Here is a 27,108-nt window from a genome sequence, read left to right as displayed (position 1 = left end):
GTCTGGTTCCAGAATTTGTCCTATTACCCACCATGCTATGCTGCCTACCTAAATGATACTGCAGAGTACCCAAATTCACCTGTCTGTAGGGGTCAAGTTAGTAACGCTCATAGGTGAATCATAAGTGAATTGATACAGGAAGGACTATGCAACCTGGATGGTGCATGTCCTGGTTAAATGCAAGAATGTGGGCCCACAATAATCAGGGAGCACTCAAGAGATCAGAAATCTGGACTTATGTTAAAATTACCAATTTACATTTTTTTTAATTTTTATTGATTTGAGAGAGAGAGAGAGAGAGAGAGAGAGAAAGAGAGAGAAGGAGAGAGAAGAGACCTGTTGCTCCACTTACTTATGCATTCATTGGTTGATTTTTGTATGTGCCCTGATTGAGGACCAAACCCACAACTTTGGTGTATCAGGATGATGCTGTAACCAAATGAGCTACTCAGCCAGAGTTAGCAAATGAGCCATGTTTTTTGAAAGCACATGTGTGCTAATTAAGAGTCATGAGCCATACTCAACCAGCAGAGTGGCCATGTGCAGCCTCTACCACAATCCTGTACTTTTATCCTGTACTTCCCAGGAAGATGTCTCCACTTGACAAGTACAGTGAGGCCCTGTCCCCAGAGGACCTGGGTTTGCTCAGGTATCACAGTGAGAAAAGATCCCTTCAAAATAACCAGCCTGAGCCTGAGACAGGCTCCTATGAGCTCAGCGAACACACTGCTGGCACCTTTCCTGGATCAGCTGGTGCTTCAGGAGGACTGGACACAATATGAAGCTCAAGAATTAGTCAAAGAGTAGCCACCAAGATGGTGCTCACTTGGCCCTGTGCTCAGCCAATGACCTGCTCACCTCCTCAAAGTCATCCAGCTCCTCCAGCCTGATCCGAACTTTCTCTGACATTGTAGATATAGCAGGTCCAGCTTTACCTAAACAAAATGGATTCATGTCACACAAGTGGCTTTCTTCTGTCATCAATACCTCGAGAGGAAGGCATCTTTACTTTATACTCCATCATGAATAAAGAGCCCAGGGAACAATTTCAATCAGAGATTTGGAAAGCAACATCCTTCCATACCCACAGTTTTATCAGAAACATTTCTGCTTAGAAGCTACCCCTGGCAGTTGAGAGCGCCATCCTCAAAAAGGTTCTACTATTTTCATTCGATATTTACAAACTTTCACTACATCATTTATTAATTCCTAAAGAAAGGCAGTCTAGAGAAGGAAGCCAAAAATCTGTCATTTAATTGTTCTCCATGAACAAGAGGCCCTTTCAGGCTTGTACTCAATGTGGAATTGTTGTATCCACATACTAACAAAACAACAATTTCAGTGTCTGCCCACAGATGGAAACACCAGGGTTTCAATGCCCCCTCTTGGAGCAAACAGGACTATCTGTGCCTCCATCCATCATCTGTTAGCATAGTTCTTTCCAACAGCGGGGACAAATGGATAGAAATTAAGGAAAAAACTCTAGGCCATGAGACAGCCACAGGGCAAGGCTACCTATCCAGCAAGTTGGCTGTTGCTCTCTAGTGTCTCCTATTTCAGAATCTCTTCCCATTTTTTTAGGGGGCATCTGTTCTAGATCTGAGGTCCCCTTGCTTCTGCCTACCAAACTCACTTCAGGAACTACAGTTAATTCTTTTAAGGTATCAGGTTTCTTAGCTCTGGTGTTACCTCAAATTTGTCTGGGATCAGCTTGAGAGCATGGTTACAATTAGTTAATTACTAACAATTACTCAAGAAGTTTCTAAATAACTTGCTTTTTTTAAACCACTTCTCCTTTTTGTTCATTCTTAAGTATAATATATACAGAATGCGCACACATGTGCATTTTAATATATATTACTAAACCTTTGTGACCACCACTGAGTTCACTTATATTTATTGCTGTTTAGTCCATTATGTGAGTACAACACAACTTTTTCTTACTCTTTCGTCAATGGATGTTTGTTTCCTGTATGAGGCCACTCTGAAGAATGCTGCTATGAGCATTTTCGTGCATGTCTCCTGGTTCATATATGCATGCATTTCTTCAGGGAAGTGCTTCTCAAATTTTTACAGGAATCACTAAAGGATGTGTTAACATGCAGATTCTAATTTTCAGTAGGTCTACCAGGGCCTGAGACTCTGCCTTTCTAATGAACTCCCAGTCACCTGCTCCTCCTTGGACCACATTTTAAGAAATACAGATGTGGGCAGAGTTAGAAAAACAGTTCTATAAAGAGCCAGATATAAAATATTAGGTTTTGTGAGTCATCCAGTCTCTGTTACAACTACTCAACTCTGCCATTATAGCAAAAAGCACCCATAGACAATATGCAAACAAACTGGTATAGCTGTGTTCCCATGAAACTTTATTTACAAAACGAAAGAGTGGGCCAGATTTGGCCTGCAGGATGTAGTCTGCTGATTTCTGATAGTAGTAGAATTTCTGCGTCAAGGAGCTGACCCATCTTCAATTTGAAGAGATAATATAGTGGGTATCATTTTACACGCCCAAGGACAGTGCATGAGAGTCCCATTTGCTCTACACTCTTATCACAAGAGATATAATCAATCTTTTTACATTTCTAAACCTGTAGATATGCAATGCTGATTTCTTTCTTTATGGTTTAAGGTCAAAGTTGCCCATAACAAAGGTGCTCCCACTCTCTTGATTTCCAATGTGCTGTCTCAACCTGCAAAGAATGAGGGAGACTTGCAGTTGCCACACCAGCAATTTAGACAAAAACCAAGGCCAAGTTCATCTGCACCCTAGTGGTACATGATCTGTCAGTTGCTTCACAATCACCTGGGAACTTAAAAAGGAAATTCCTGGGCTCATTCCTCGGGATTAATTCAGGAAGTACAGTGGGGTCAATGGTCTGTACTTGTATAGAAGGTCTTCAGATGACCCTGTTGCACAGTCAGTTTGAAAACCCCTGGTCCAGGGCTTCTAACTGTGTGTCTTAGCAGAGGAAATTGAAAAGGGCTGTGTTCAGGGACCAGTGGCCAGTAAGTGTGAGTATGGGACTCCCCTCACTAGCATATCTGCATTTTTATAAGGGAGAAACTACTCCTCTGTAACCCTAAATATCAAGCAGTGGGCTTACGTTTTACTCCATGTAACTCTTTGGGGTTTTTTTTCCATTTATCATCTAAATATATATTTCAATTCTACTAAGTCTATACATAATCTAGTAAATAAAAGTTTTAACTGAATTAATCATCAGAACTGAATAACAAAAACCTTTATTTTCCTTTGTGAAATTATATTAAATGACAAAATCCCCCATCAAAACAGTACCAACAACAAAAAAACTCACCTTTTTCAGATCCCATAAACAGATTCTGCAGAGACCAAAAAATAATTTGTTAATAATTTTTAAAACTTACTAGATTCTGTGAAAAAAAAAAAGAAACTTATAAGATACTTAAATTAGTATTCAAGTAGCACTAAGACAACATGACCTATCATTTTCCAACAAAGCCATTTACTTTTCCAAATAAAAAATAGAAATATTTATTCAAAGGATTAAAATATAGCTAAGTAGAAACTACTAATACTAAAGATTCAAATTACTACTCAATTCAGGACTAGAACTTAGCCAACAAATAGCAAAATTTTTGAGGGTTATGGAGTCATGTGAATGCATTTATCTTACTCTAAATCAGGGTGTCACAACCTTGGCACTACTGACATTATGGGCTGGAAAAATCTGTTGTAAGGGTTGCCCTGTACACTGTAGGATGTTTAGCAGCATCTCTGGTTTTCTCACAATTGTGACAACCAAAAATGTCTATAGACATTGATTGCAGTATGTCCCTTCGGGGGGTAAAATCACTCTTGGTTATTAATCAATGTTCTAAATTAAATCAATGAATTCAGAAATTAAGAAAAATGATTTAAGAGTTCAATAATTATACCTGCCACTCTGCTCCATAAGAAAGAACACACCATGAGAGAGATAGGAGAGGATAAGCTTTGTGGGAGAACATTCCAAGTTGCCTACCGAGTTCTCTCTTTCCTCCATACTCACAGCCTAAATTTTGATGGACACACTGCCACATTTCCCAGCTTTCCTTGCACTGCATACAACCAATGGCTGCCTCCCAGAAAAATGTAACTAGATGTATTGAGGGGGACTCCAGGAAGTCTCTAAATGAGAGAGGGTATATATATCCTACTTTCCCCTTTCCTCCTTTTAACAACATGGACATGAGGTGACACTGAGCCCTTAACCTGTGGGATCTGATACTATCTCTAGGTAGATAGTGCCAGAACTAAGTTGAATTGCAGGAACCCCAACTGGTTCAGAGAATGGTTTGGTTTGGGGGAAAAAACTCACATGTTAAAATTAGTTGCAGAATCATAAAAACTAAAAGAAATTGCTACTAAATCTAATGTAGACTCTGGGAAAAAAATCTAATGGCACTCACAATGGAGAGCTTTTCTGTGGTAGTATACCGGGCAAGAATTTCTCCTCGTTTGCTGGCCCAAGACTCAAAATCTGATGGTACAATGGAGTTATCATCTCCGTCACGTTTCTTTCTGGAACTCTCCTAAGAAGAGGCAAGACAATCCCTTCAGTAACAATATCATTTTAATCTAAAAAAAAAAAAAATAGTGTGACAGAGGCAGCAACAACATGCAGTGAACTAAAGATAATGTATTCAATAAATGGTGTTGGAAAAACTGGACAGATACGTGCAGAAAAATGAAAGTAGACCTCTTATTATGCCACACACAAGAATAAACTCAAAATGGATTAAAAACTTAAATGTTATGCCTCAAAGCCATAAAAATCCTAGAAGAAAACATATGCAGTAAAATCTTGGACATTTCTTGTAGCAATATTTTTTCTGATACATCTACTGGAGCAAGAGAAACAAAGAAAAAATAAACAAACTGGACTACATCAGACTAAAAAGTTTTTGCATAGCAAAGGAAACCATCAACAAAATGAAAAGACAATGCACTGACTGGGAGAGCATATTCACTGATAAGGGATTAATATCCAAAATTTGTAAGGAAGTTATAAAACTCAACACCAAAAATACCCAAACAATCCAGTCAAAATATGGGCAAAGGACCTGAATAGACACTTCTCCAAAGAGGACATACAGACAGCCAATAGAAATATGAAAAGATGCCCAATGTCACTAATCATCAAAGAAATACAAATTAAAACCACTGTGAGATATCACCTCACACCTGTAAGAATGTCTGTCAGTAGTAAATCAACAAACAAGAAGTGCTGGCCAGGGTGTGGAGAAAGGGGAACCCTTTTGCACTCTGGGTGGGAATGCAGATTTGTGCAGCTACTGTGGAAAGCAGTATGGAGTTAATTCAAAAAAATTAAAAATGGAACTGCCTTATGACCTAATGATTCCACTTCTGGCAATTTATCCAAAAACACCCCTGAAACATTAATACAAAAGAATATATGCACCCCTATGTTTATTGCAGCATTGTTTACAATAGCCAGAATTTGGAAGCAGCCTGTGTCAATGAGTAGATGAGTGGATTAAACAACTATGGGACATTTACACAATGGAATACTACTCGGCCATAAAAAAGAAGAAAATTTTACCCTTTGTTACAGAATGGAATAGCCTGGACAACATTATGCTAAATGAAATAAGCCAGTCAGAGAAAGATAAGTAGCAGGTGCTTTTACTCATATGTGGAATCTAATGAACAAACTGAACTAACAAGCAAAACAGAGAGAGACTCACAAATAGAGAGCAGGCTAACAACTCTGGGGGAGGGGTTGGAAAGAGAGAACAGAACATAAAAAGAACTCAAAGGAACAACAGTGTGGTGATTGGAGGGGGGAAGGGCATGGTTGGAGCTGGAAGACAGTATGGGGGGATAAGTGGTTATGGGAAAAAAAGAAAATAAATAACAAACAAACAAGAGTATAAGCAAACACAATAAATACAGTCAATAACATGTTATTGTATTATTGAAATTTGCTGAGAGTAGAACCTAAATATTCTTGCCAAAAAAGATAAATATGTGATGTGATGAATTTGTTAAATAACCTGATGGGGGGAAACCCTTTCACAATGTATATGTACACATCAAATCATAACCTTGTATACTTTAAATAACTTACAATTTTATTTGTTAATTTATACCTCAAAGTTTTTAAAAAGTATAAGCAGAAGGCAGCTCACTGTAGAATAAAATAGCTCTATCTAAAGATTTGCTATGATAAAAACAATTTTAGGCTAATCCACTACAAAGGGCCAATAAAAATATCAAAGTACAATAAAACTCATTAAGAATCCAGGAAAGGCAAACTAGACAAGATTGGTTCTTAATAATCAGAATGGCAAAGAGTAATTATGACTAAAAATATCCGGGCTGGCAAAGGTGCAAAGAGATACACACTCTGAAATACTGCTGGTGGGAGTACGAACAGGTGAAGACTTTTTGAGGAACAATTTGGCAGCTGACATCAAATCTTAACTACACATTGTCTTAACTCCACAATAAACTTCTAAGAAGCTCTCCTGCAGAAACTCCTGCATGTATGCACCAAGATGTATGTATGTATGTTCAAGGACTGAGGCACTGCTGTCTATACTAGCAAATGCCACAAAGAGTCTGTGGACATCAGAAGAGTAATGGGGAATTAAATTGTGTAGTGCCCATCCTTAGAATACAACAGTCATTCAACATAAGAAGGTTGTTCTAGAAGTACCAACATGAAAAGTTCTCCAAGACACACTACCATGTTAAAAAAAGTTCTCCAAGACATATTGCCATGTTAAAAATAAAGTATAAATATAGTTCAAATTATGTTAAAAAAAAAGTAAATAAATGTATACAATGCCACCATAGAATGATGGCTGAGAATGTGGATTCTGAAGTAAGACTGGCTGGGTTGGAATTCCCATTTAGATGTGACTTAACATCTCTATTTCTCCATGTGGGTGTGGGCCTTTAAATAAGGATTATAATACCCCTCTGACAAGGTGGTAGGAGAACTAAACTTAGAATACACTTAGAAAAGATCTGCCATACAGTAAGGTGATACCATCATTGTTGTTGTTATCTACATAGGAGTATGATGTATGTAAATGCTCAGAAATTATTATCAATAAATATATATGAAAATACAAAGAAAAGTTATAGAAGAATACATATTACACAAATTAACATTGATAACCTCCAGGGAGGTGAATAGAATGAGGAGAATTGATCAACAGGACTTCACCTGTAGTGTTTGACTTTTTATATGAAAAATTAATTAAATTGCCTATATAATTACATAAGAATAAATTCAAAAAGAATCATTAAAAGAGTAAAATGGAAACAGAGGGTACATTTTAAAATGCCTTAAAAAAGAAAGGAAAAGTTTTCCAGGATCTGTGCCAGCCTCTCACTGGCAGTGTTCCCAGCTGTAAGCTATACCCTGTGGATGTCCGAATTATGTGAATTGTTACAACCAGAATGCACCTGTGCTATTTAAAATCAAAAAGATGAAAACTCCCATCCCTGCACCCACAGGACCAACCACCAGCTGGACAACTGCCAGTAGGATGTGTTACCATGACAGCCGCTGTGGCCATGGGGACAGCTGTAGCTGCAAACATAGAGAGGGGATCAGTCCCATCCAGTACACTGCTCAGTGGGTCCACCACAGAGCTGGAGGATGACGAGGACGTGGAAGAAGTGCTTCCTTTCCGGCTCACTTTCTTCATCTTTGACTCCATGACCTGTGGGGAACATTCACAGAGGTCAATGGAAGTCTCAGCTGACTCTTCCCAGTGAAACACCTGAAGGGGTTTACCCTCATTCCATGAGTTGACTATTCCTTTGTTACTGGGACTCTTACTTTGTGACAAATTGACATGACTCAGAATCCCAGTGGTCAAGGAAGGAAAGGGGAAAGTTAGGGTCAGGAAGGAAGAGACAGGGACACTATGGTTAGAAGGTAGTAATGTAATACATTCTTGTAGGGCCTTCATAGTCAGAGTGTAGTCCCTGGACAAGCAGCAGCCGTATCACCTGAAAGCTTATAAAAGATGCAGACTCTCAAGCCCCACCAGATCTATTGTATGAGGATTTGCACCTTATAGCAATTGTCTCGGTAGAGTAATGAACTATGACAAATAAGCTTCCAGGGTCATCATACTGTGAAGAGAGTGTCAATGGCTCAGCAGTCATCTCATCACTGTAGAGCAGTCAAGGCCAACTCCTTCCTTTCTGAAGAACTCCCAATGCCATGGCTTAGTTTAAGTATTAAGGGCAGATGAGGGTGTTGGGACATGAAGCCATGTTTTTGTTCCACTGACTCCCATCCGTCCCTAGCTTCAGGTAACTAGACCAGGGGTAAAACTCTGAGCCAAGAGGATCCAACCATAGTCTCTGCTGAAAATAGGGAGCAACATCCAGAAGGGCTACTTAGGCTGCACTCCTTTTTAATGAGGAAACTATGAAAACCCAGGGGACAGGGGCTGAAGGGCAGTGATGAGCACTTTGGACATGTACCCACAGGGACACAGAGGTAACCACTTTTCAAGACAGAAAGAAGGATGGTAGGAAACAGAATAAAGGCAAAAATGTTGGATAAGAGAGAATTTGACTGGCCTTGTTCTTGGAGGTTCTGTCATTCATGAGCCCTACCTCCTACACACCTGAGTTTATGCTAATGAGATGATACATTATGGGAGCTGGTCAAGAAAAAAGCCAACCACTGTAATTAGAGGGTGTGGCCTTAAGCCAGGTGACATCAGCCTGACCTCAAGGTGGAGGTGGGGGTGATGGAGATCAAATTCAATCACATGGCCAAGGAATCAATCCATCATGCCTATGCAGTGAAACTCCAATAAAAAGTTTAGACACTACCTAGCTGGTGAATTGAGCACAGGCCTGCGAACCAAAGGGTCACTGGTCCAATTCCCAGTTAGGGCACATGCCTGGGTTGCGGGCCAGGTCCCCAGTGAGGGGCACGCGAGAGGCGATCACACATTGATGTTTCTCTCGTTCTCTTTCTCCTTCCCTTCCCCTCTCTCTAAAAATAAATAAATAAAATATTTTTAAAAAGTTTGGACACCAAAACTTGGTGGAGCTTCCTAGTTGATGAACACATGATGGGCTGAGAGGTGATGTACTGATTCCACAGGCAAAGGGCACAGCAGCTCTGTGTTTAGAAACCACTTCCCAACCTCACCCTGTGTGTCTCTTAATTTGGCGGGTCCTTATTTGTATCTTTATAATAAAACTGTAAATGTAATGTAAATACAGTGCTTTTCTGAGGTCTGTGAGTTGTTCTAACAAATTATCAAACCTTAAGGGGGGGGAGGGGGTCTCAAGAAACCCTTGAGTTTGTAGCCAGCCAAACAGAAATTCTGGTGACCTGGGGGCCCCCAAGTTTGTAGCTAGTGTCTGAAACAAGAGCAGCCTTATTGAAGACCTTCCTATTAAGTTGTAGGGTCTGAAACTAACCTGGGTGATTAGACCAAGTGCTTGTCATTGGTGCACATTTGTCAATTTATTTGCCTGGTATCTAGTCCTCCATCTCCAAGACTCAACAGTCCAAATTTTCTTTGGGAAAGCAGCCCTCCCTTTCCCCTGACTCTTACCTCCTACAGGCCTGCTAAGGTGGACTCTGCTCCTGGTTCCCAGGGTATGTACTGGCCCCAACCCAATCAATAAACATATTCTATACCCTGGTCACCAAGGAAAGGACAGGTAACCCAACTGGGTAAATAAGAACTGCTAAAGAAGAGGCTGCCCTGCAGTCGGATGTACCAGGAGCTTATACTGCTACTCTGTCACCATGTAGGGAATGTTCCTGAGAATGGAACCAACTCACTGGCAGGTCAGCCACTTGAGCCCAGGGGGATATGTGGGACCCTGAGAGGCCAAAGGTCAGTCTTATAACTTCCTGCTTAATGTAATCATCTCTGTGTTTTCTCAGGTCCTCCACAATAAGAAACTTTATGTCCTTTGTGTCCGTTGGTATATATCTGTCAACTTCATCTCTACCCATCATGACAACCACATAGCTTCAACCACTTGCCAATGAAAGAGTGCTAATCTGTAAGAGAGGGGCCATCTATGTCTCTTGCCTGCTTTTTGTTTTGTTTTTTTAAATAAACTCACATATAGACTACGATGCTACTCAGGATAGCACCCTATACTGGTAATTATATTGATTTTTAATATTCCAAATAGGCAAATTAAAAAGATACATTCTGCTTATACCTCCAAAGCATCTCATCATGACACCCTCATTGATATGAGAAAGGTGCTAATAAAAAGGCTGGTGGGTGAGGCCAACACCACAAAAAAATAGGGAAGGAACAAACTGATTGATTTAAACATACAAAAGAAGCTACTGTTGGCAAAATGGAAAAGACCCAAGAATACTGCCTGTAATTAAATGGAATAGGGATATCATTTAGCAAGGCCTTTGACAAAACTTACGGTTATAGGTTTTAATGGATGATAGTCCCCAAACTCCAATGGCACAGCCTCCAGGCGGTATGTTGCAGATTCTGCCTTGTAGTTCCTATTCCTGGAGTGCCTAGTAAACAACAAAACTCAAAAACCAATTAGGTGATAGAGACACCTAACATTCTACAAACTTGTTGTTGAGATTTCCTCAATGATGAAGTAGTTTGTAGAGGAACAGTATTTCTACTAAAACCAACCAGAAATGCTAAATTAAAAAAAAAAATTAAAAATCAGTTTGAAGGTATAAGGAACTGCCAAGGCACCAGAACCAAGGGAATTGTACTGAGATGAAGCCAGCTTCCCCCGGCAGGGCACCTGTTTTTTCCTGACATGGACAAGAGGCTGGAACCAGGCAGAGGGTAGTTGATAGGATACAGAGCAGCAAAAAGGAAACTGTTTCAAGGAAACCTTACAGGACTAAGGTTTGGGGCTATTGAGACAGCTAGGGCTTGAAGAAAGAGCTTCTGAAGAGAAGGGGTTACAGAGAAGGGAGAAATCCAGACCTGGTTTCCCTACAAAATATCTGTCAGTTAAGGAATGTAGAGCAAAAGAAAGAAGCCAAGCAGAAAGTAGATGAAGAGCACAGTTTTCATCAGTCTTGTAAGAGCTTAACAGGTAAGAGTAATAGCGAAATGAACAATAAAAGGGGAGCGAGAATCCACATTGAAGGTGGAAGAAAACAAATACGGGAAGCACAGTAAAGTGTGGAAGACATAAGGACATGACAGCCTAACACACATACAACTAGAATGCAAAGAGGAAGCAAGAATAGGCAGAAGCAATTTTTAAAACGATAGGTTGAAATTTTTCTCAAACTAAAGAAAGAAATCAAGTTACAGATTCAAGAAACACCTGTGCCCAAGTAAGCCTCAAAACCAAAACAAAATAACCATACTTGCGGTTTTCACAGTAAGAGAGTGAGTTTCTTTTTCTTTTAAAGATTTTACTTATTTATTTTTAGAGAGAGGTGAAGGAAAGGAGAAAGAGAGGGAGAGAAACATCAATGCGCAAAAGAAACATCAATCAGTTGCCTCTGGTACACCCCCAACCAGGGAACTGGCCTGCAACCCAGGCATGTGCCTTGACCAGGAATTGAATGGGCAACCTGAATTTCAGTTTGCATGACAATGCCCAATCCACTGAGCCACACCAGTCAGGGCGAGAGGGTTTCTTAAAAGGAAAAAAATACATTATTTTCAAAGGACAATATTATTATATCAGCACACAGATGGGGGCCAGATGACAAATGAACCGATACCTTTAAAGTATTAAAAGAAAATAACTGCCAACCAAGAAATCTATGCCCAGTGAAACTATCCTTCAAACATAATGGCAAAAGAAAAGTTTCCGGTCAAAGGAAAACCAAGAACACTGTCAGCAGCTGGACCACACTTTAACACAATAAAAATAAAAATAAAATAAAATAAAAATATTTAAATATGTATGTATGTGTGTGTATATACAGAAACACACACAAAATGAATATTAATTGCAAAAAATAACTTAGTGTTAAAATATATGTAGAATTAAAATGCATAACAACTAAAAGATAAAAAGCCAGAGAAGTGCTATGTAGACTAAATGTTTGTGTCCCCCGCCCCCCACCAAATTCACAGGTTGAAATTCTAACCCCTAAAGGTGAAGGTATTAGGAGGTGGGGCCTTTGGGAGGTGATTAGGTCATGAAGAACCCCCATTGTGACAGGATAGTAAGAAGCTAGGAAAATTCCTGGGATAGGAAACTGAGACAAGAAAATTAAACAAGGCCAAACAATTTAAACAACTTATAGCCAGCTGGTGAATCACAGAACCTTATCTCCCCTAACCAAGGACACTTGAAAGCAAATGATTTATACCTATCTTCTCTAACTAGAGAATAAATAACTCAAACCACCCTAGTCTAGGAAAATACAGAAGAGACCCAATTAATGCCATTTGTGTCAACTAAACCCAAGGAGAGATAAAGTCAGGGGAACAAATAACAAAAACCCCATTAGAGTCAGACAGACCCAAGATAAAAGTAAAACAGTAAAGCAGACCAAAGAATGATCCCACCCACCCCATACTCTCATTTTGATGCATCAGAGCATTAAAAATACACCTGGAAAGCTGATGAATATTCCACTGAAACCCTCCCCTAAGATTCTTGCCTACAGGAAAAAAAAGGATAAAAACCCCTCAGGACAAAGACTCAGTGAGGACTTGCTCTACAGCATGCCCATGCCTCTTCCCAAGCATGAACTTTTTACTTTCTCCTAAACTCCAAGGGTCCCCACAAGACCTGCAACCAGGGGAACAGCAGGTAGTAACAGTTCACCCCAAGATTACCCCTGATCCTGTCTCCAAGGCCCCCCTTTTCCTCTGATTTCCCAGTGAGTTAAAGCAGCCCCACCTTGTCTCACTTTTGTCACTCTGACCTTCTTCACTTCCCAGTGAGCTAACAGCAGCTCTGCCTTGACTCACTCCTTCCTATATTTTTTTCTAGGGAGCCAAAGCAGAGCACTGGCTAGGCTTTCTCCTGTTGCTTCTTCTACCCTAAGTCCTTCCTTTGTTTCACTGTCCCCAGCTTTAATAAATGTATTTCAAAATCACCTGGACTTGTGTTGTAAAATCTTTCCTACACAAAGTCAAGAACCCACACACTATAGATGGGCCTAAGGCAGACTTGCTCCAGGCCAGTTTCTGTCTGGTAATACCATGGATGAGATTAGTGCCCGTATATAAAAAAAATCCAGAGAGCTCCTTCACCTCTTCCACCCTGTGAGGACATAGTGAGAAGGCACCTGCTATGAACCAAGAATATGGCTCTTGACAGACACCAAATCTGCTAGTGCGATGATCCTGGCCTCCCAGCCTCTAGAACTGTGGGAAATAAATCACTATTGTTTACAAGTTACCCAGTCTTTGGTGTTTTGTTACAGCAGCTTGAACAGACTAACAAAAATATTGGCACCAGGAATGAGGTGCTGATGGAACAAATACCTAAAAATGTAGACATGGCTTTGGAACTGAATCGCAGGCACAGGCTGGAAGAGTTTTGAAGTACATTCTAGAAAAGCCATTGCTGTGAATGCACTGTTAAGGACAAGTCTGGTGAGGGCTCAGAAAAGGGAAGCTGCAGAGAAAACCTCAACCTTCTTAAAAGCAAAACTGTATATTCATGAACAGAATGTGGGCAGAAATATGGACACAGAAAACAATTCCAGCCTACCACCCACCCGCATTTAGGGAAAGAAAAAAACTAAAGAGCACGGGAACCTGGCAACTTTGGTCCTTGGCCTCCCAATCCCTTGACTTCCCCCCGCAACACCTCCTCACCCCACCCCAATCGTAACTTCATGACATCATTAATATCTGTATGGAAATATAAGCACCTCAAATCTAACTGTGCCATCAATCAGCTTTACTCAATGTCACCACAAATACAGACACCCAACTAACCCAAAAGAACTGAGGTCCCATCTAATTTCATTTCCACCCCTTTCTAAATAAATTTGGCTTTGAGTGCAGGAGGAGAAAGACTGGTTAACAAAATGAACTAGCCTCCCCTTTCTAGCTTTTCAAGGAAAAACCCCAAACACAATACATTGTCCAGTCCCTCTGGGTTACATTTAAAAAATATACACACTGTGTTTATCTTCCAAAAATATTGCATTTGGGAGTCATATGTGAAATATTCTTCCAAACTCCCTTTAATATGGTATCAGCCAATCCCTGACCTTTAAAACAAACAAAATCCTGAGAAAAATGGCAGGATTTCCCCTGGTCTCTCCCCTAGAAGTTACAATAATTTGAACAGCTATAATTCAACAAAGGATTCCCTGCTCAAAACATAAGCATGTCTTAGATATCTGTGCATTGCAACATCTGAATATGGGTCAGTGGGAGCAAACTGGGGAAAAGGCAAGGGAGAAGAGCTGAGATGGCGCCACGAATGCAGCCCAGAGATTATTGCAGGTCTCAGGAAAGGGGAAGAATCAGGTTGCCACCTGCATGTTCTATAGCCAGGAGCAAAGAGACACAGTGAACGTTCCTGTCTGAATAGTCAGCACAAGCTGTGGCTGAACTCAATGACCTGCGCAGAGGCTGAGTGCAAAGATTTGGCCACAGTTCCCTGGTGGTCATCACTGCCAAGCAGAAAGTCATGAAGCCTCGCTGCCTCCTGTCACCCTCACAGAGCTGACCTTGCCTGGCTCTTCCAGAGCTAGCAGAGGGCCCCAGAAAAAAAGCTGTAGCAATGTGGAGCTACACAGCACACTATCTGCTGCCCTGAAAACTGAAGAGGCAGAATACTTTCCGAGTGGCAGGCACATACTGTAGCTAATCCCTGTAAGAGGTGTGGAGATACAGAAGTGAGGCACTGAGGGTAGGCAGTTGAGATTACTGGGAGGAGAACAAAGCCACAAACACACCAGCCAGCCTCTCCAAGCTCACACCACACCCATAGTGGTTGCACTACTGGCAGAGTGTCACTGCAGGGCACGCTGGGATTTTACAGGTGCAAAACTCCATATCCCACCACATTTCCCCATGGGGTGGTGGTGCCCTGAGACTAAGGGAACCTGGTCACAGAGGAGATAACTAGCTCCACAGGAAATAAAGGGCATCTTCCACCACCCTACAGAAATCTGAGAAGCCAGAGAAGAGCAAGAGAAACTAATAAACTTGAGTTTCAGCGCCACCTACAGGAAAACAAATGAAAGTTCTCATCAACCTACTAAATAGAGAAGTGCCCCCCCCCTTTAAAAAGAAAAACAAACCAGATTTCATTTCCATAGATGCCTAGGGAAGAAAGAATTCATCAAATACAATGAATAACCAAGGTAACCAGGCAGCTCAGAAAGAAAATTTTAAAACCTCTAGAAAATAAAGACATGGAAATATGTGATTTAAATGACAGGGAATTCAGGATTGCAGTTCTGAAAAAAACAAGATACAAGAAAACAGGTAGCTTAAGGAATTCAGAAATAAACTCAGAAAGCAAAAGGAGTATGTCACTAAAGACGCTGGAACTTTAAAAAAAGAATCAAACAAATTCTGGAGCTGAATATAAGAATTCACTAAAATTCTGGAGCTTAATAAAAGCATTCAATAAAAGAAATAAAAAATGAACCAGCAAGCTTAGGAAGTACAGCTGACCACATAGAGGAAAAAAATTAGTGATGCTGAAGACAGAAACCTAGAAATGGAGCAGATGGAAGAGAGGGACTTAAGAGTTAAAAAAAAAAATACAAGAACTACGATTCCATTAGAAAGAACAATATAAAATAATGAATATTCCAGAAGAGAGAGAGAAGAGAACACAGAGCCTATTCAAACAAATAGTTGACAAGAACTTCCTAAACCTATGAAAAGAGCTGGATCCTTGAATCCAAGAAACAATCAATCTCCATCCAAAAAAGCCTCATCCAAGGCACATTATATTAAAAATGTCAAAAATTAATGACAAAGAGAGAAATCTCAAGACAGCCTGGGGAAAGAAGATGGTAACCTATAAAGGAAACCCCATTAGATTATCATCAAATTTTTGAGCAAAGACCCTACAAGCTAGGAGAGAGTGGAATCAAATGTTCAAACTATTGAAAGAGAGAAATTACCAGCAAAGTATATCCTTTATATAAGAAGAATAAGACTTTTACAGACATACTGAGGTTGTGGGAATTTACCTCCCAAAAACCTCCATTACAGTTAATACTAAAATGGATTATTCTACCCAAAATGAAAAGACAAAAGAGTATATAACAATGAGTAAGATGACTAACAGAGAGAAGCTGGAAATTTTAACCATTTTTCAGAACGGGGTATTATATGCTTAAAATAACATAAAGGTCGAAGACAGTAAAAAACAGTTTAAAAAGAGAAGACAATAGGTACTACAACTTTGAAATGAACGCAGCATAAATAGGGATAATTTGTGACAACAAATATATTAAAGGAGAGATGGTAAAGGTCTGAATTTGCAAAGGGGGGTGGAGATAAGATATAAAAATATTAGAAATTTAATGTTCATTTAATATGAATATAAAGTAAGAAAAAGGACTGCATATATGAAACTTTTTTTTGCATAAATCTAATGGTAACTGCATATACACAAAAAATCCAGAACTGAGACACAGCACAAAAAGAGAGAAAAGAGAGAAGAAAAAAATCATAGAATACCATCACATCAAAGACAAACAAACAATCAAACCCAGAAACACAAGGAAAAAGAAACAAAGGAGACACAGAGCTATCAGAAAATACAACATAAAGTGGCTATAGGAAATTCTCATATACCCAAAATGTAAATGGACTGAACTCACCAAGAAAAAGTCAAAGAATGGATCAAAACAAAAATTTTTTTAAACCCCAACCAACCATATGCTGCCTTCAGGAGATACATTTCAGCTGCAAGGAAAATAAAGACTCAAGGTAAAAGAGTAGAAAACTATTCTCCAAGCAAATGGCATCCAGAAAAAAGCAGATGTAGCTGTACTTATATCTGACAAAATAGTTTTCAAAATAAAAAGATAACAAGAGGCAAAGATGGATATTTTATAGTGATAAAAGGGACAATACATCAAGAAGACATAACATGTATTTGTGTATATACACCCAGTTAGGGAGCACCAAAATATATAAAGCAACTACTAACAAAATTAAAGAGAAACTGACAAAAACACAATAATAGGGGACCTAAATACCCCACTGATCACCTAAAAAGAAAATCAATAAGGAAATATTGGCATTAAATGATACATTAAACTAATGGACATAATCAACATTTACAGAGCCTTTCATCCCAGAATAACATTTTTTTCTAGTGCACATGGAATATTCACAAGGACTGACCATATGTTGGGACACAAAACTACCCTCTACAAATTTAAAGATCAAAATCATATTCAGCATATTCTCTGAACACAACACTTAAAAACTGCAAATCAACTGCAAAGAAAAAGCAGGAGAAAACCACAAATGTGTGTGAAGATTAAACAACATGCTACTAAAAAATGACTGGATCAAAGAAGAAATAATAGGAGAGATCAAAAGATACATAAAACAAGTGAGAATGACAATACAACATATCAAAACTTTGGGGATGAAGCAAAAGCACTAATAAGAGGAAACTTTGTATCATTACAAGCCTATCTCAAAAAAAAAGAAAAGTCTCAAATAAACAACCTAACATTACATCTTAAAAAACTAAAACAGGAGAACAAATGCTGCTGAAGCCAGCAAAAGGAAAGAAATAATAAAAATCAGAGCAGAGTTAAATAAAATAAACAACAAAAATACAAAAAATAATGAAAAAAAGAGGTGGTTGTTTGAAAAGAATAATAAAATTGACAAACCTCTGGCTAGACTCATTAAGGAAAAAGAGAAAAGACTCAAACAAAATCAGAAATGAAAGAAGTTACAATGGACACCACAGAAATACAGAGGAAAATACAGTAATACTGTGAAAGACTTTATGTTACCAAGTTTATTACCTAGAAGAAATGGACAAGTTCTAAAGACTCCACTAACAACATATTTAAAACAATAAACAAATACAGTAAAGTTGCAGGACACAAAATTAATGTAAAAAATCCACTGTGCTCCTATATACTAACAATGACATTTCAGATATGGAAGTTTTTAAAAAACTTTCTTTTGTCATTGCAACAAAAAGAATAAAATAGCTAGGAATAAACTTAACAAAGGATGTGAGGGACCTATAAATTGAAAACAAGAGATTTTTTTTTTTAAATGAAGAATTGGAAACATATTCCGTGTTCATGGATTGGAAGAATTAACATAAAAAAAATGGCCATACTACCCAAAGCAATTTATAGATTTAATGCAATTCTTATTAAAGTACCAATGGCATATTTCACAGATATAGAACAAACATTTCAGAAATTTATATGGAACCATAAATGACCCTGAATAGCTGCAGCAATTCTGAGAAAGAAGAACAAAGCAGGAAGGATCATAATACCTGATATCAAACTGTATTACAAGGCCACTGTAATCAAAATAGCCTGGTACTGGCAGAAAAACAGACACATAGACCAATGGAACAGAACAGAGAGCCCAGAAATAAACTCAAGTCTCTATGGTCAATTAATATTTGACAAAGGAGGCAAGAGCATAAAATGGAGCAAAAACAGCCTCTTCAACAAATGGTGTTGGGAGGTCTAGACAATTCCATGCAAAAAAAATGAAACTGCATCACCAACTTACACCACACACAAAAATAAATTCAAAGTGGTTAAAAGACTTAAATATAAGTCTTGACACCATAAAAGCCCTAGAGGAAAATATAGGCAGGAAAATCTCAAGTATTCCACGGAGCAATATTTTCACCAATATGTCACCTAGAGCAAGGGACATAAAGGAAAGAATAAACAAATGGGACCTCATCAAAATAAAAAGCTTCTGCATGGCTAAAGAAAACAGCATTAAAATGAAAAGAGAAACAACTGTATGGGAAAATATATTTGCCAATGATACCTCGGACAAGGGTTTGATCTCCAAAATATATAAAGAAAACACACGACTCCAGGAAGACAAAAAACCCAATTAAAAAATGGGCAAAAGACTTGAACAGACACTTCTTCAAGGAGGACATAGAGAGGGCCCAGAGGCATCAGAAAACATGCTCAGCATCACTAGCCATAAGAGAGATGCAAATTAAAACCACAATAAAATTCCACTTCACACCAATGAGAATGGCCATCATAAACAAATCAACAAACAAGTGCTGGAGAGGATGTGGAGAAAAGGGAACCCTAGTGCACTGTTGGTGGGAATGCAGACTGGTGAGGCCACTGTGGAAAACAGTATGGAATTTCCTCAGAAAACTAAAAATGGAACTGCCTTTTGACCCAGCAGTTCCACTGCTAGGATTATATCCTAAAAGCCCTGAAACACCAATCCAAAAGAACCTATGCACCCCAATGTGCATAGCAGCACAATTTACAATAGCCAAGTACTGGAAGCAACCTAGCTGCCCATCAGCAAATGACTGGATCCAAAAACTATGGTACGTTTACACAATGGAATTCTATGCAGCAGAGAGAAAGGAGCTCCTACCTTTTGCGACATTATGAATGGAACTGGAGAGCATTATGCTAAGTGAAATAAGCCAGGCAGTGAGGGAGAAATACCATATAATCTCATCTTTAACTGGAACATAATCAACAAAAGAAAACAGCAAGCAAAACTGCCCCGGCTGGTGTGGCTCAATGGATTGAGTGCTGACCTGTGAACCAAAGGGTCACTGGTTCAAATCCAAGTTGAGGCACATGCTTGGGTTGTGGGTCAGCCTCCCCCATGTGGGGCATGCGAGAGGCAACCAAACATTGATGTTTCTCTCCCTCTCTTTCTCCCTCCCTTCCTTCCCCTGTCTAAAAATAAATAAAATATTTTTTTAAAATAGCAAGCAAAATATAACCAGAGACATTGAAATTAAGAACAATCTGACAGCATCCAGAGGGGAGGTGGGAGGGGATAATGAGGGGAAGGATTTTCAGGAACTACTAGAAAGGACACATGGACAAAACCAAGGGGGAGGGTGGAAGCAAGGGAGGAAGGCACGTTTGGCTGGCATGGGGAGGAATGGAGGGGGATAATGCAGACAACTCTAATTGAACAACTATAAAATATATTTTTTAATTAAATCAATAAAAATAAAGTAAAATAAAGAATTGAGAGCCCAGAAATAAACCCACATGTATATGGGCAAATGATTATTGACAAACAAGCCAAAAACATACAATGGAGAAGAGAAAGCCTCTTCAACAAATGTGCCGGAAAAATTTAAAAGCCCCATGCAAAGAAAGAAACTAGAGTATTTGGCACCACACACAAAAATTAGCTCAAAATGGATCAAACAGCTAAATACAAGACCCAAAACAATAAATTACATAGAAGAAAATGTAAGTACTAAACTTATGAACATTGGTCTCAGAGAGGATTTTATGAATTTGACCTCAAAGTCAAGGGAAGTAAAAGCAAAAATAAATGAATGTAACGGTATCAAACTAAAAAGCTTCTGTATAGCAAAAGAAATGTCAAGAAAACAAAACAGCAATGAACTGAATTGGAAAAGACATTTGCAAACAACACCTCCAATAAGGAGTTGAGGTCCAAAATATAAAAAGAACTCACACAAGTCAACAACCACAAAAAAAAAATCCAACTTAAAAAATGGGCAGAGGATCTGAACAGACAAGTTTCCCAAGAAGACATACAAATAACCAACAGATACATGCAAAGAAGCTCAACTTCACTAGCTCCTAGGGAAATGCAAATCAAAACTATAATGACATACCTCCTCACACCTGTCAGAACAGCTACTATCAATAAGACAAGTAATAACAAGTGCTGGATAGGTTGTGGAGAAAAATGAAGCCTCATTCACTACTTGTGGAAATGTAAATTGGTATTATGGAAAACAGTATGAAGATTCCTCAAAAAAGTAAGAACAGTTACCATATGATACAACAATCCCTCTTCTGCGTATTAGACAAAGAAGATTTGATAAAAAAGATGTGGTACATATACAGAATGGAATCTACTCAGCCATAGAAAAGATGATATGCTGCCATTTGTGACAACATGAATGGACCTTGAGACTTATGCTAAGCAAAATAAGTCAGATGGAAAAAGTCAAGAACTGTGTAATTTCACTCATATGTAGGAAGTAAAACTGAAACTCACTGAAACAGACAATAGTATGATGGTTACCAGAGAGAAAAGGTGGGTGGTAAAGGGGGTCAAATATGGGACAAGAGAAGAGATTTGACTTTGGGGGGGTCAATATACACATCAGTATTATAGAATTGTACATTTGAAGTCTATATAATTTTATTAACCAACATCACCCCAATAAATAGAAAAAATAAAAATAAAAACAAGAAAGACTCCAAGAATAAAAAATTGGAATAATAGCTATCAATAGTCATAATAACATTTTAAAAACTGAATTACAGTTGTTCTCCTTTCAGATTACCCTAAGCTTTACTGATAGAATTTTGAAAGGTTAATTTAATGGATGAGCAGAAATGTCATCTGACCTGAAATTCAACTGCAAATGTGTTTTCATCCCTGATAATCAACAAATCAATCAACAGCTAAGTACTACCCCAAAAGCATTATATTACTTGATATGCAACAATGTTAATAATAGTTCCCATTTATTTGGTGATTACTGTATACCAGGATCCAGGCCCAGCTCTTTACCTCCATTTCCTCATTTAATCAGCCTTAGGAGGTAGGTGCCGTGGACAAAAAAAGAGGCCACATACTAAACCTGACAAGTTCAGGGAAGGCCTGCACAGTGGGCCTTACAAACTCAGATACAAAAGTAACCATACAGGATGGCCTAAACAAAAAAGTTCCTAACTAAAAGCAAGTCATAGCAGGTAGTCACATCCTAGGCCTGCAGCTTCTGTACAAAGGTCAATCTTTACCAAAAGGACAGTAAGCCTATGTATTGTCTTTCTGCATCTATGAAAACATGCCTTTGGAACATCAGAGTATTCCTGTTGTTTTCTGGACCCCTCAGGGTACAATCTCCACACCAGAGCAAGAAAACACACAGCCCCTCATTGGTGTATGTTCCCCTACACACCATCTCTATGTGCTGTTAAGTGTTAATTGTTAACTATCCTGTACCAACCAAGTAAAAGAAATTTCTCTCTCCATTTTATTCTTTATCCAATCTCAGAGATTTCCCTTTTTTGTTTTCCCCTGCCCCGTGGATTATGAGAATTAATATGAGAATTAATCCACCACCAATTCTCATATAACCCTCCTTATATCTCCTTGTTAGAGTCTAATGTACAAAATAAGCTGTGCTATTCTCTGGAGCATTTTCTCAATCTGTTGAGATTTTGCTTCCCAGCAATTATTGTTAAGTTTGGTTCATATAAATTCATAAAAATTCTCTACAGGTTTGAACATTTCTTGTGTCAACAATGCTATGATTATGCCCATTTTTCAGAGGTGCTGAGACTTGTAACTGGCGGTAACTTGTCAGGTGACAGCAACTGGGAGAGAGAAGGATGAAAACCAAGGCAATCCCACTACTGCACTCAAAAATTCTCCAGATCACCTATGAGTTATCTTGAGAACCTGAAAAATTAAGCAATTGTCTACTTTTTAAAAAAATCCTCAGGATGTTTGTTTTCTTTTAGAGCAAGAGGAAGGTGGGGGGAAGGAGGGAAGGGCAAAGGGAGAGGGGTGGGGGGGGAGAAAGAGAGAAAGAGAGAGAGAGAGAGGGAGAGAGGGAGAGGTCAGCTGCCTCCTGAACGTGCCCCACTGGGAATTGAACCCACAACCTAGGTATGTGCCCTGACCAGGAATCAAACCAGCAAACTTCTTGGTGTACAGGATGACACTCCAATCAACAGAGCCACCCAGCCAGGGCATCTACTGGTTTTTAAGGATTGAGCATTGATATTGTTTGGTTTTGTTTTTAAAGTTTGAGGGGAGGGAATTCTTTGGAAAATAACAACTTCTGAAAAAACCTTTAAAAAAATGTTTACCCTTCCTGAAGTCATATCACACTGCTATATTCTGATTTTCTTTCCTATCACTTCTTCCATTACTTCCTCAAATTTACCTTTTGATCCTTGGCATTTCCGCCAGACCAGTCCGAGATATTAGAGCATTTGCTTCAATGCCTGGGTCTTTGGTAAGGCTAACAGCAACCTCTAGTGGGCATTTTCACAAAAATCCTTCTCTTTTTTTCTGCTAACAGAGCTGGTCAAAAGACTGCCACCCATAATCTAGTTCCTCAGGAGCTGCCACAGAAAAAAGGCCAACATCTCACACCTACTCTCCTGGCTGGGTCCAGGCCTGGGCTACTCCAAGTGTGGTCCCTAGATCCCTAGCAAGGGTATCACCTGGGGAGTATTGAAATATCCCAGACCTACAGAATCAGGAACTGCATTTTAACAAAATTCTCAGGTGATTTATATGCACTAAAGATGCACAACTCCCGATTTTTTAATTATTTATATCTGAGAATATGGATATGTAGAAATTCCACTACCAGTTGCCAAATTTATCTCCTTATACTGGAAATGCCAAAATCCACTAAATGCTTTTTTGTAAGCTATTTTAATTCTTGAGTGACCCTTTAAATTACTAATAACAATGTGGCCACAGAGTTTTGTTCTCCCAGAATCCTAACCTCCCCCGGCCACCAGTAAAATTTTTAAATGATGTAGAAATTCTGATTCCAAAGGGTGGCATTTTTAGGGTGCTGTTACACAGATGTAAACAGGAAATGTGACGCACAGGGTGCTGGACATTTCACACATTAGGCTAGGCCAAAATATATCAGAGATAAATCTGTGAAAAGGGGCTTCTGGGGAGACCCATGACAATGCAGCAGGACTTGGAAAATCCACAACCCAGAAACTTCAGTACAGAATTGGAGGTCCAGCTGACGACAATGAGTAAGGTCCCAGGTTCTGGGCTGAAAACCTCAGAACTCCTTGTAGGATCTATGACTAAGAAAACGTCCTCGTCCTCCTGCTATCATTTCCTCATTTGAAAAGCAGGGTTGTTATATGAGTTAAAGGAGATGCTGCAAGTTAAGCACTTAGCATAGTGCCTGGCACAAAATAAAGGCTTGGTATGTCAAAAAACAATGGCAGAAACACAGTTCTCCTCTGTGGGCCTCACATCAGAAAACCAAATGACAACTATGTGCTACCACACAGAAAAATGTCTAGAGCATGGCCAAATTAGGAACTTTGGAGACCCCAGATGCTAAAGGCTAATGCCACCTCTGTTTGTAATTTAAATTGAAAACAACAAAGGTAAAAACATACTGGGAGGCAGAGATGAAAATAGCAACTTTCTGAATTTTCTAATGACAACATTCCAGATAACTGAGGCCTGGTGTTTTTGTGCTTAAGCCTGCATGGTTCCCTAAAAGCTGCTTCACATGACCAGGTCAAAGAAAACTCAGGGCTAGAAGCGCTCAGTGGCATCCAAACCTGCTTTAGGGTGTTCGAGATTTGGAAGGAAGACATAGAGGTAGCCAGGTGCAGGCAAGCCTCATTTTATTGAGCTTGGCTTTATTGTGCTTCACAAACCTTGCAGTTTTTTGCACAAACTGAAAGCAAGACCATCCAGTAATAAATTTTGATCACAAATCACTTTACTGCAGTGGTGTGGAACCCAACCGGCAAAATTTCCAAGGTCTGCCTGTATCTGATTATCTCAAAGGTCTGGGGCTGTATATTCTTTCATTTGCTCACTGACTCATTCAATGTATAACACTTCACATCATTTGAAAAGAAAAATCAGAAAATCATCTCCCTTTTTGAGACAAAAGGGAGAAAGCTCAATCCCCAAATAATTCCACTATCACCATCACAACTCCCTGTGGTTCACCAGCACTCAGAGCACCCGCCGGGTGTCTGAAGCGCCAATCACTCCAGATACAAAAGCCCTGCTAAGCCTGGCAGCCTTCGCAGGGGCCATTCCCTCCCGCTTAATGAGCTCCTACACATCCTGCAAAATCCAGTTTTAGAATGGGAAGGCTCTCTGAAGCCTTCCCAGTGAACCCCGGTGAGGCTGTACCTCATTCAAATGCTTTATTTGGACATCCTTCTATTGTGTGAATATTCCCCATGAAACTGTCAGCTCCCTGAGGGCAGAGAGTAGTCTGAGGGCTCTGCATCCCCAATACCCAGCGCAGGGCCCCTAACAAAGTAGGACAGCGGCCTTTTTGCTAATGAGGAAACTAAGTCTCCTCTAGATGAACTGAGTGGCTCCCGAGTTATCCACACTTAAAGCTGAGTCCACGCTTCTTTGCATCCAGCGCCCCTAAAACTCGCACCAACCCCACTAGGAAAGCAGAAGCCGGAAACTTGAGCTTTCTCTAGGAGTCAGGAGACAACCAAAAACCGAGCTCCTCTGGGTCAAGACAACCCGGGGTTTGGATGAGAGACTCCACCAGCTCCCAAGAGAGGAGCAATTCACACAAGCACAAAAACGCACCGAGGCAGAGAAAAGAGACAAGCAATGACTACGCCGCCCGAAACTCAGCTACCACACTCTCCTTACCAGGGAAAGGCCGCCATCTTTTCAGTCATATGATCACTTCCGCAGCGACCGGCCCTTTTCCCTCTTTTAGACTCCGCCCCGCCCCGGACTCCGTGATTACGAAGGGCAGAAGCACGTCCGGCAAAGCTCAGGCAGCGACTTCCGCAAGCGCCACAATTATGAGGGGCGGGTCCCCGCCCCTCAGAGCACCGCCATTCCTCGGCGGCGTGATTGTGAGAGGTAGGCTCCTTACCTGTAGAGGGGCTTAATCCCTACAAAGGAACTCCAGCCTCTCCCTAGACGGGAACTCCTCCCTCCCCGGGGAAGGGCTACTTCAGTGGAGAGGGGCACCCTTCTTTGAGAGGAGGAAGGGAGCCTTTCCCCCTACCCCAGAGAAGGGATAACTCCCTAGAGAGTTATAGGAGAGTTACAACCCTCCTAGAGGAGAGCCTCCACCCTGAAAAGGGACTCCCTCTTTTAGGGAGGGTGCGGCTCCCTCCAAGCAAAGGGCAGAGGGCCTCCCTTACCAGCAAGAGGACTCTCTAGAAATGGGGTACCCTCCCAAGCGAGGGGAAAGGGGCCTTCTTCTGTAGACTGGATCTTCCTTTCTAGAGAAGGATAGGGCTCAGAGTCCACCTGCTGAGGGGCTCTTGCTAGAATGGTGCTAGCTCCCCTCTGAGGGGGTCTCTCCCTCCCCAACCCCCACCCCGGGCCTAAAAAGGGAGACCACTCCCTAGTGAAAAGACCCTTCCCTTCTCGCTCTGATTGGTGTCGTTCAGTTAGTTGGGCTTCATTCCGCAAAATGAAAGGTCGCGGGCTGGATGGTTCGATTCCCCATCAGGGCACTTGCCTGGGCTGCGGGTTGGGTCCCCAGTCAGGGTGCCAGAGAGAGGCATCCATGATTCACCCTTTCAAAAATTAAACACATTTTTTAAAAAAGACTCCCCCTTAGGGGTAGGGCTCTACCCCATTCTCTACGAGGGGTTTCAATCCCCCCTCTAAAAAAAGAGGTCAGTGCATCCTCAATGCTACTGTTACTTTAGACAATCATTTGGAGCACAGTTAATGGGTGGCAGGATGAGCACAACCCAGCACAAGCCACCCAAGGGCTGCCCAGATGTCACTGGTCATGGGGATTAAGGGTTGCCGTACAGACTCCAACCAGTTGCCCCTGGATGTAAAGGCACCATGTCCAGCGATGGTAGGCAGGCTGAGAGCTGTGGCATCTCCAGGCTTTCTAATGGTGGGTCCTGCAGCCCTCCCCACAACTGACACTGGTACTGCATTCAGGGAGTGTCAGGGAGTCTCCTCCATTGGTTAAGATGGTGCAGGGGAGGTTCTTACACTGAGTACACCAAAAGCTAGAAAGCTAATTGGATAGAAGAAGAAAATCTGACACCTCCTTATCTTTATAAGAACTGCACACTTGAGCAGGAAGGGGATATGGTCTTTGAGATGGGAGTTCTCCATTCTCCCACATAGCAGCACCCAAATAAACCTCTTTCCTTTTGCACCAACACCTGTTTCACCAGTTTGGCTTTCATTGTGGCAAGCAGCCAAAACTACGTTTTTGGTTACACTATTACAGGACACAGACCCCCC

The 27,108-nt window shown here is 40.3% G+C and overlaps 1 protein-coding gene across 5 annotated transcripts in view; it reads right to left on the bottom strand.

Annotated features, from left to right (window-relative positions):
• VPS35L (VPS35 endosomal protein sorting factor like) overlaps positions 1-25,619 on the bottom strand; it is a 159,352-nt gene extending 133,733 nt beyond the window's left edge. For all 5 annotated transcript variants that reach the window (XM_024560480.3, XM_045195354.2, XM_045195355.2 and 2 more), the window contains exons 1-6: positions 25,528-25,619; positions 10,442-10,541; positions 7,558-7,725; positions 4,435-4,557; positions 3,321-3,345; positions 859-935 (exon numbers count right to left, since the gene is read on the bottom strand). In XM_024560480.3, the coding sequence (XP_024416248.1) occupies positions 859-935; positions 3,321-3,345; positions 4,435-4,557; positions 7,558-7,725; positions 10,442-10,541; positions 25,528-25,556 (522 nt within the window). In that variant the 5' untranslated portion in view covers positions 25,557-25,619. The remainder of the gene's footprint in view (positions 1-858; positions 936-3,320; positions 3,346-4,434; positions 4,558-7,557; positions 7,726-10,441; positions 10,542-25,527) is intronic.
• Between the last annotated feature and the right edge of the window lie 1,489 nt (positions 25,620-27,108).

The sequence above is a fragment of the Desmodus rotundus genome, chromosome 1 (assembly GCF_022682495.2).
Source record: "Desmodus rotundus isolate HL8 chromosome 1, HLdesRot8A.1, whole genome shotgun sequence".
NCBI lineage: Eukaryota > Metazoa > Chordata > Mammalia > Chiroptera > Phyllostomidae > Desmodus > Desmodus rotundus.
The sequence above is the reverse complement of the archived record's forward strand: the minus strand, read 5'-3'. Positions and strand labels throughout refer to the sequence as shown.